Raw genomic sequence first — 10,643 nt, forward strand, 5'->3', positions numbered from 1 at the left:
AGGGGTCTCACCTGGACCTCACAGTTATAAAGCACCTGATGGGGTCAAAAACTGACCCTACTCCCCCCAAAAAAGTACCTCCCTGTGGTCAATAACTGCCCCTGCATCCCAAAATACCCCCCAAATACCCACATACATTTCCCAAACTGCACAAATACAGGTGGGCATGGGAGTCTCACCTGGGCCTTGTAGGTGAGCAGGGTGGTGAGGGCAATGCTCTCTGGGTCAGGTACACAGAGAGCTGGATGGAGCTCCCCAGTCTGATGTGGCCCCTGAGAGCACCAATGCTGTGGGTGCCCCACAGAGGTGTCCAAACCTACCCCACAGACCCCCCAAAAGCTCTATCGCTGTAGTGTGTTTCTTGTTAATGGTGTGTTCTATTATTGCCCAAGTTAATGGTCTAGTCCAAAATTATACCCTCCCATCCAACTTGTCACTCTATCCTGAATTCCCTGTCAATCCTGCTTTGTGCCAGCCCCCTGCTTGGAATTCCTCTTTGGAAATCCTCTAAAACTCCACTTCTCATTAGTCCATGTGACCCATCTTTCCCCCCTACCTCGCTCATTGGACAATGCCTTTATGAACCCCACCCTTTACCCCTCCACAGAATTTCTCCACTTTGCTAAGAATTTGTACCTTCGCGTTGAATCACCCCCATATTTAAGTTGTTGCACCTTCACCATTTTTGTCTTTTGCCCAGCAGATTCCCAAAAGTAATAATCTTTTTTATCCTATGAAAAAGATGCCCCCTCCTCCTTTTCTCTTCAAACACAATCTGACAGCCGAAAGGCCATGGAACCACAGCTCGAGCCACATCTCAGGCCTCTGTTCCCAGGGCAGAGCTGACTCTGGGCACGGTGCCATAGCATCAAAGTGAGCACAGCTCTGGCTGTTTCAACATTCTATAGGACCCCTGAATGCCCCACAGTGATCCAGAGCTGCCCCTGTGTCCCCCAGCCACCTCCACAGACCACCCTGTACCTGTGATGGAAAAGCACCTGTGCAGCAGGATGAGCACGAGGAGAAAAATGAGCAAATGATGGGGGGAGAGCGGCTGGCATGGGGGCAGGGGGAGGGGTGGGGACCCCCTTCATCACACCCCCTTCATCACAACCCCTTCACCACACCCCCCTCTCACACGCCCCTCATCACACCCCCCTCATCATCCCCCCCTCATCATACCCCCCTCATCACACCCCCCTCATCACACCCCCCTCCCACACCCCCCCATCATACCCCCTTCATCACACCCCCCTCATCACACCCCCTCATCACACCCCCTCATCACACCCCCCTCATCACACCCCCTTCATCACACCCCCCTCATCACACCCCCTCATCACACCCCCTTCATCACATCCTCCTCATCACACTCCCTTCATCACACCCCCCACAGGAGGTTCTAAGCACCCCTGTAACTCCTGTACTCCCCAAGCCCCCGTCACCTCCCATGATGGCAAAGTGTTGCTGTCCAACCCATTACAGCCCAGTCCAGCCCAGTCCAGCCCAATACAACCCAGTGCAACCCATTACAGCACAATCCAACTCAGTACAGCCCAGTGCAGCCCAGTATAACCCATTGCAGCCCAGTACAGCACAACCCAACCCAGTCCAACCCAGTACAGCCCAGTGCAACCCAGTACAGCACAATCCAACTCAGTACAGCCCAGTGCAGCCCAGTACAGCCCAGTACAGCCCAGTACAGCCCAGTGCAGCCCAGTTTAAACCAATGCAGCCCAGTACAGCACAATCCAACCCAGTCTAGCCCAGTCCAGCTGTGTCCAGCACTGTGCAGCCCAGCACAGCCCAGTCAAACCCAGTACTGCATAGCCCAACCCAGTACAGCCCAGTACAGCCCAGTCCAACCCAGTACAGCACAGTCAAACCCAGTACTGCATAGCCCAACCCAGTACAGCCCAGTACAGCCCAGTCCAACCCAGTACAGCACAGTCAAACCCAGAACAGCCCAGTGCAGCCCAGTACAGCACAGTGCAGCCCAGTTAAAACCACTGCAGCCCAGCCCAACCCAGTACAGCCCAGTATAGCCCTGCAGAGCCCAGTATAGACCAATATAGTCCAGTATAAGAGAGTATAACCTGGTACAGCCCACCATTTCTACCAAAAGAACCAAGACCAGGTGGTTCTGTCCGAGGAAGTGGAAGAAGAACAAAGAGCAGCACGTGGCAGCAGGGGGATGGGGGGTGGGGCGGGGGGAGGGGGACACAGTAGGGGAAGAGGCTTATGTGTCCTAAGGATCCCCCAGACTCCAGGGGGCTGCACAGGATGTGGAGGGGTGACCCAGCTGTGTGGCCTCATACGCCTGTCACCCCCCCAGGGACTCCTAAATCCATCCAGTTAGGTCCCTTCCCCACCCATGTCACTGGGAGGTGGGTGGGGCAGTGGTGACAAAAATGGTAATTGAAACTTCCCTTTTCTAACCCCAAAATCACCCAAAGCGGAGGCAGTGGCATGGTGGGAACTTCATGGGGAGTGGGGGGTCCTCAAAATCCCTGAGGACTGGGGGAAGAGGGGTGCTTGGGGTGTGTGGAGGTTCTTTAGCTCTGAAGGAGGTCCCTGGGTCCTGATGGGGGTCTCTGGGGTGTGTCACTCTGGGATGTGGATGGTGGGGTGGTCTCTGGGCCTTGAAGGGAATCCCTGCAGTGTGTGTGTGTATCCCTGGGGTATGGACGAGAAGTCCTTGGACCCTGAGTGGGAATCCTGGCATTCTGACGGGAGTCTCTGGTGTGTGGATGAAGGGTCCCTGGGCCCTGAGTGGGGTCACTGGGATGGTGGTGGGGTCCCTGGGTCGTGAGGGGCATCCCTAGGGTGGTGGAGATCCCTGAACCCCAAATGTGGTCCCTGAGTGTCGAGGGGGGTCTCTGCAGTACTGAGGACACGCCTCATTTCACTTTATCCCCCACTGCATCCAGGATTTCCCCAGGGTGTGTCGGGATGTGCACCCCACTGCTGGTGACCCTGGTGACACTGGTGTTGGTGCCTGCAGAGGTCTCTCCCTATGGCTTCCGCAACTGCATCCAGGCGCCGTGGGACCCTGGGCTGTTCCGCTGCATCCAGCGCTTCCTGAGCAACGTGGGGGCTGCAGTGGGCGACCTCCCCTCCACTGCCACATCCCTCAACCTCTCTGTCAACATCTTGCGCCAGGTGCTTCCCCATGCTTTTGCCCACCTGCCACACCTCTACACCCTTGATCTGAGCCACAATAAGCTGGAACTGCTGGCCCCGGGGGCTTTCTTGGGCCTATCAGCACTAACCCATCTAGACATGGCCCACAACAACATCTCAGTGCTGGCCACAGGTGTATTCACCCAGCTGGGGAACCTGAGCACACTGCGGCTGGACCACAATCCACTACAGGAGGTGGCCCCTGGGGCTTTCCAGACACTGGCAGCACTCAGCACGCTCTTGCTGCAGGGTGGCTGGCTCTGCGCGTTGGAGCACGTGGCTGTGGCTTTGGGGAATCTGACACACCTGGATCTGCTTGACCTGTGTGGCAACATGCTGTCGACACTGGGCCCAGGGCTGCCGATCCATGCTGAGGGTCCTGAAGCTCTGCAACAACTCCCTGGGAGCTCTTTCAGGGGCCACCCCTGGGGTGATTCCCCCAGGGCTACTTGAGCTTGACCTGTCCTACAATAACATCTCGGACCCTGCGCCGCTCGCTCGCCTGTGCCTGCACAACCTGACATACCTGCAGCTGGCTGGGAACCCTCTGGACATGGTGCAGGTGCTGCACATGGCTGGACTCTCCCCACGCCATGTGGATGTGTCAGGGCTACGGATGGGCGCAGGGGACTTGGATTACCTGTGCCAGCAGCTGACAGGGCCGCCGCTGCAGAAGCTGCAGCTGCAACGTTTGGAGCTCCAAGCAATGCACAAGGGAGCTCTGTGCAACTGTCCAGAGCTGGGTGCCCTGGACGTGTCTGGCAACCGGCTGCGGTCCTTGGACTGCATAGGGTGGCTGCTGAGCCAGGCACAGCTTGCAACACTGGGCGAGCTTGTGGCTGAACACAACTTGCTGCAGTGGCTGCCATCATGCAAAGGGGCCCCGGTTCTGCACCAGCTACACAATGTGTCCCTACGCTTCAACCGCATCCTAGTAGCTAATGCGCGTGCCCTTGACAACATGCCAGCGCTGCGGCAGCTGCGGCTGGATGTGAATGGGCTGGCATGGCTGCACCGTGCAGCACTGCGTGGACTCCACAACCTACGGCACCAGCACCTCAACAACAACAACCTGCTCACCGACCTCCTGTCCGGCTCCTTTGCCGACCTGCAGCAGCTGGAAGATCTCAACCTGCGCAACAACCGTGTGGCCATCCTCTTTCCTGGCACCTTCAGGGGCATTGACCACTTGAAGACCCTTGACCTGGGCAGGAACAAACTGCGGTATTTGTCAGCCAAGGCATTCCAGGGTCTCCTGCAGCTTTGCCGGCTCTACCTGGACAGCAACCGGCTGGTGGAGGTGACAGCAGAGGCATTCCAGCCAGTGCAGCTGACACTGGGTGTGCTGGACCTGCGTGCCAATGCGCTGAGCTACCTGAGCCGACACCTGCAGCAGCCGCCGCCTTTCCGCTACCTGCACAACCTCTATGACCTGAAGCTGCAGGCACAGCAGCCATATGGAATGCGTGTGGTCCCACAACGCTTCTTCCAGGGCCTCAGTGCCTTGCGCTCACTCTACCTGTCACAGAATTCGCTCTCGGCCATCCCCGCCGATGCCTTTGATGACCTGGTGCAGCTGCAGTTCCTGATGCTGGTTGACGGCAATGGTGGGATGGGCCACCTGCCCGCCGGCATCTTCAAGAACCTGAGGCGACTGCGCAGCCTGAATCAGGAGAGGGCAGGACTGCGCAGCCTTGGCCCTGAGGTCTTCGGCAACCTGACGCGACTGAAGGAGCTGCGCCTGGCCAAAAATGAGCTGCGTGCGCTGGATGCAACTCTGGCCACACGTCTGCCTGCCTGAGCTATCTGGATCTGCTCAAGTGCCCCCTGAGTTGCAGCTGTGCCAACGCCTGGCTGCCTGGCTGGCTGACACATGGGCCCGTGCAGGTGGTCTACCTGTATAACTACACCTGTGGTGAGAAGGGTGGGGCCCCCGCGTACCTGCACTGCTTTGACACGCATGTGTGCTACCTGGACATGGGGCGGTACCTGTTTGCAGGGACGGCACCGGCTGTGCTGCTGCTGCTGGTGCTGCCACTGCTGCACCACCGTGCATACTGGCGGCTGCGCTACCAGCTGTTCCTGCTGCATGCGTGGGCACGTGGGCGCTGGCGGCGGGAGCAGCGGCGCTACACCTACGACACCTTCGTGTCCTACAACTCCGGGGATGAGCGGTGGGTGCTGGAGGAACTGGTGCTTGAGCTGGAGCGTGGAGCCCTGCAGCTCTGCCTGCACCACCGCGACTTTCGCCCTGGCCGTGCCATAGTGGACAACATCGTGGACGCTGTGTACAACAGCCGGCACATGGTGTGCGTGGTGAGCCGCGGGTACCTGCGCAGCGATTGGTGCTCGCTGGAGATCCAGACGGTCAGCTATCGCCTCTTCAACGAGCTGCTTGATGTTCTTGTCCTCATCTTCCTCGAGGACATTCCTGAGGCCGAGCTCTCGGCCTTCCACCGCATGCGCCATGTGCTGCTGCGGTGCACACACCTGCGCTGACCCCTTGAGCCCCCTGCATGGCCCCTCTTCTGGGCAAAGCTCAGGTGTGCCCTCAGTAGGGGGGAGGAGGACAGGGAGAGAGGGGGCAGGGAGGAAGGGTGCACTGGCACATCCGGGATCCCCGGGGAAGTTCTCCCTCAGGAAAGCAACTTTCTGCCCCAAAACCACCGTTCATTATCTGGGGAAGGTGCCCTGTGGAGTGGGGATGATGGCAGCAATGAGGAAGAGGAGAAGGAGGAGAGGAAGGGCAGAGGCAGGGAGGGAGGATGTCCTGACAGGACTGGGTCCCCTGTGGAGGTTCCTCATCAGAAAAGCAGTTTTCTGCTCCAAAATTATTGGCTTTTCTCTCCGGAATATGCTCTCCAAAGTGGGGATGATGGCAACCAGAAGGAGGAGGAGGAACAGGAGGAGAATGCAGGGGAGGGGGAGAAAGGTTGGGGGGATAGAGAGAAGCTTCTCTAGACCGACCTCACCCTAGTATAGGGGGGATCCCCGGGGACATTCCCACTCAAAAAATATGTGATTTTGTCCCAAAATCCGTGGTTATCCTCTGAGAAATGTGTAGTTGGGACGACAGTAATGAGGAAAAGGGGAAGGAGGAGGAGGAAAAGAGGGGCAGGGGGAAAGATGTACCTCAGTGTTCAGATGCAGCAAATGCTTCATCACTCAGTTCCTTTTCCCGGCACATGAGAGCTGCAGCTCTTGCACATCTGGCTCCTCCTGGGCACACGCTGCTGCACCTCCAGGCTGCTTCTGCCCATTGCGGCACCTCCAGGGCTGGGAAATTCTGGCGGCATAGGGGAGGCTCCCACCAATCCATCCTGCCACAGCAGGCACTGTCGTGCTCCCAGATCAGCAGCTCCCAGGGGTCTATGGCAGCTGCTGCCCAGGGAAATCCTTCCTCAAGTGCATCAGCTGTTGTCCCAGAGCAGGATGTGGCTCTGCCTGCTCTGTGCCGAGACACCGAAGCTCTGCTCAGTTCTCGGCTCTGAGGATATCCCTCCCTGGCCTGTCCCGGGACAGCCAGAGCCCAGCAGGGCCAGCTGGGAACAGCCTTCCCCTCCTTACCTCCAGCCAGTGGGCTCATGATGCTGTTGAGGGCCAGCAGTGAGCGATGGATGCTGGTCCCTCCCACAGCTCCTCTCCCCAGTCCTTGGTGACCCAGGCTCACTCAAGCCTGCCAGGTCAGGCTCACCTTGGCCACACACAGATTCCCAGCAAAACCAACAGCAGGGTCGGTCCCTCTGCTTCACCTCGATCTGTGAGGACAGAGATGGCTGAAACTACGGCTCCACACGCCCCTGGGGAGGCTGTTTGGAGCAAGTAGTACCAGGGGGACCAGGGCTCCGTGTTTTCCATGGAATGGGTCAGTGGATCACACTGGAAGATGAGGCAGGAGCAGGAGAGGAACCTGGCACACTGTGAGGATGAGCCAAACACCTGGAGAAGACACAAGGAACAAAGCCAGGGAAAGGATCTGGCAGGAAGGGACAGAGTTATAGAAAAGAATCAGCAACTCCCATGGTCAGTGGTAGAGAATGATACAACAGGTTGGGTTTCCAAATGCCTGGAAAAGCATCCAGACATCTGGATTACTCGCCTGGAAGTAGCAATGGGTGAGGCACTAAGTGCAGGCTGAAGTGATAGCCCAGTAGATATGCAGTGATCTGCTCAGGCACCTGTGATAGTTCTGCAAATTCAGGAAAGTACATGGCTGGAATTGAAATCCACTGGCAAGTTTGCACCAAGAAACTGGGGAGTGCTTTAACAGAGTCCTGGGGCATGTAATTGCTGGCTCAGTGTTGAGAGGGACAGCCCCAGGATGTTGATCTCAGCAACTTCATAGCTCTATTTCCAGCACTGATTGGAGCAATACCACAGCCAGCAGCACTCAACATCTCCAGAATCTGCTCTGGTAATGTGGGCTGGGAGAGAAGAGGCACAAAACTCAGCACATCAGATGGAGCACCCAGACACCCCAGGACAAGCAGCCCCAGGCACTCGGCAGCTTTGCAGGCCCTGTGACAAGTTGGGGTCACATCTGCTGCCAGCCAGGAGCGGTGGAGGGGAACACTGGGATCTTCACATCCCCAGTGTTTCCAGGACAGGAGAGAGAGGAGAGGAGGGGGAGAGGAGGGGGGAGGAGGGGGAGAGGAGGGGAGAGGAGGGGAGAGGAGGGGAGAGGAGGGGCTTCCTGCAGCAGCCCCTGTGCCAGAGGTTACTCCCAGGCTGGGCTGGGATGAGGCAAAGCTCATCACCCTCCCTGCTCCCCTTTAGAGCAATTTTTCTCCCTATTTCAGCCTCTTCAATGCAGCAGAGGCAAAAGGAGTTGCCAAGCCAGCACTGCTATTATGCAGAGATCACTCTTAAACCTTCCCCTGACCAAGGTGACACCCCCATTCCCACATCTCTCCCCATGAGGTGTTTTTGCTTCCAGACCTTGTCATTCCTCTTGTTTTCATCCATCTTCCAACACCCCTTTGAAGTTTCCCCACCAGCATGGCCAACCTAGTTTCAGCCAGGACAGAGTCGTTAAAATAGAGTTAATGGTTTTTGCAGTAGTGGAGGGGTGTTGCTGTGGGCATTTCAATACCATCTTATTGCCAGGGGGAAGGGAAAAGGACTTTCTCCGACCTTCTGTGAGGCAGGCGAAACAGTCGGTGTTGCCACAGACTTTCTATGTAGCTTCTTGGTCTTATACCTTCTGTCATTAATATTGTTTCTGTTACTGTTTGTTTTCTTTGGCGCAAGGGTCTGTTGGAGTCTGGCAACTGATAGCCCTGGGGCTGCGGTCTCCACTCAGAAGGTATTAGGCTCTGTGAATGTCCTCAGTCCTGAGTTGTAACTTTATCAGGGAGCAGTGTAGGGCCTTAGTCAAGGCCCCATTCAGGGTCCCATTCAGGGTGTTGTGGTCATCTCTGAAGCTTTTGTAATACAGTTTTACTATAATAGGCAACAGTCCTTCATGAAGATGTTTAAGTCATCAACTTTAACATTTCAGTCTCCGACACACAGCAATCCAGGATCACAACTGGGCCACGACTTGGTTGCCAAGGCAAAAGTTTAGGAGCGGGTCCATCAATGATGCTGTGGTAACTGGCCCTCAGAATGAAACTTCAAATGGTTGCCATGGCAATAGGATCTGCTACAGGCCTCAGCTCATGCCCACGGCAACCACTTGGAGCAATGGATCTCCATGGAGCTGCTCCAGGACTGGTGATGGGCCTGGAGTGACAGGATGAGGGAGAATGGCTTCCCCCTGATAGAGAGCAGGTTTAGATCAGAATCTAGAAAATAATCTTCCCTGTGAGGGTAGTGAGGCCCTGGCACAGGTGTGGCTACCCAAATGCTGGAAGTGTCCAAGGCCAGTTTGGACAGGGCTTGTGGCAACCTCGTCTAGTGGAATGTGTCCCTGGCAGGAGGCGTGGAAGTAGAGACTCTTTAGGGTCCCTTCCATCCCAAACCATTCTATGGTTCTACGAGTGGTGTGTGATGTGATGTGATGTGATGTGATGTGATGTGATGTGATGTGATGTGATGTGATAGTTGGGAGTGTCTTGGGCAGAGCAACCACAAAATGACAGTTTTCCTCTGTGGACACATATGTGCCCATGTGCCATAAAACAAGCTGGTGTGGGAAAATGACTGGTCTGGTTAAAGAGAGAACTTAGACAGGAACTCAGGGCAAAAAAAGAGCATGTGTCACCTCTGGAAGGAGAGGCAGAAAACCTAACAGATTACAACGATGTTGTGAGATGATAAAGCAAGAAAATTAGAAGGGCCAAAGCCAAAGTGTGCCTTAATTTGGCCAGTGCAATTAGAGTTAACAAGAAAAGTTTCTATAAATCCCTTGACAGCAAAAAGAGGGCTCAGGAAAGTCTCCATCCATTGCTGGGTGCAGAGGGCAGTGCTGTGTCAGGGAGGAGGAAAAGGCTCAGTACCAAATCCAGTTGTCCTGAGGATGCTCAGCTCCCAGGGCTGGAGGTTGGTGGCAGGGAGCTGAGTGAAGCCCCTGTAATCCAGGAGGACACAACCAGGGACCTCCTCTGCCAGTGAGACACATATACAAATCCCTGGGCACAAATGAGATGCATCTGAGGGAGCTGGAGAAGGAGCTGGCCAAGCCTATTTTGTTCATTTCGCAGCAGCTCTGGTAAACTGAAGGAGTTCCTATTGACTGGAAAGCAAATATGATGCCCATCAATGAGAAGGATTGGAAGGAGGATTCAGGGAACTCCAGGCCTGTCAACCTGAGCTCTCTACTGGGGAAGGTCACGGAGAAGATCCCGAGTGCTATCCTACAGCCCGTGCAATTCAACCAAGGGATCAGGCCCAGGCAGTGCACGTTTGGGAAAGGCAGGTCCTTCTGTGACAGCATGACCCATTTCAGTAGATGAGGGAAAGGCTGTGGATGTGTTTCTAGACATCAGTAAAGCCTTTGACACTGGAGAAGCTGGCTGCTCATAGATTGGAAAGGGAAACTCTTTGCTGGATGAAAAACTGGCTGATGGCCAAGCCCAGAGAGTGGTGGGAAATGGAACTGAATCCACTTGGGGCCAGTGTAGCAGGACGTTCCCCACCACAAGGGCTTGCTAATGGGTGAAATAAATCACTAGACACCGCTTGCCTCGTGGTTATTCAGGTGCTGTGGAAGTGACACTTCTAGCTGACAATAAACAATAAACATCTTGCTGTGGAAGCAAGATTATGGAAAGATAAGCTGGAATTTCTGACAGGCACTTTACTTCACAATCTACTAAAGCTACACCAAACTTCCAGAAAGCAGAAGTTTTCTGCACATTCCCTGGAAATGTGTCGGGCTTTTTCCCAAAAGTTGGGATGCTGGTTTGGTGGTTACTCTCTCAAGGGTTGAGCGAAAGGACTCTGTGCACACTCTTGCCAGTTTGTTAAGTTACATTGACTCCTGATCTGTACTATTTCTTTCCTAGCTTTAATATAGA

General features: G+C 55.4%; 1 protein-coding gene across 1 annotated transcript; it reads left to right on the forward strand.

The window, feature by feature from the left end:
• Positions 1 to 2,952: 2,952 nt before the first annotated feature.
• LOC306815382 (uncharacterized protein) lies at positions 2,953 to 6,144 on the forward strand (the record flags this gene model as incomplete). Its single annotated transcript, XM_079331951.1, is given in 4 exon segments — positions 2,953 to 3,546; positions 3,548 to 4,976; positions 4,979 to 5,679; positions 5,683 to 6,144. Coding segments are annotated over 4 exon segments (3,186 nt in total).
• Positions 6,145 to 10,643: the final 4,499 nt, after the last annotated feature.

Source organism: Erithacus rubecula, assembly GCF_903797595.1.
Source record: "Erithacus rubecula genome assembly, contig: scaffold_121_arrow_ctg1, whole genome shotgun sequence".
Taxonomy (NCBI): Eukaryota; Metazoa; Chordata; class Aves; order Passeriformes; family Muscicapidae; genus Erithacus; species Erithacus rubecula.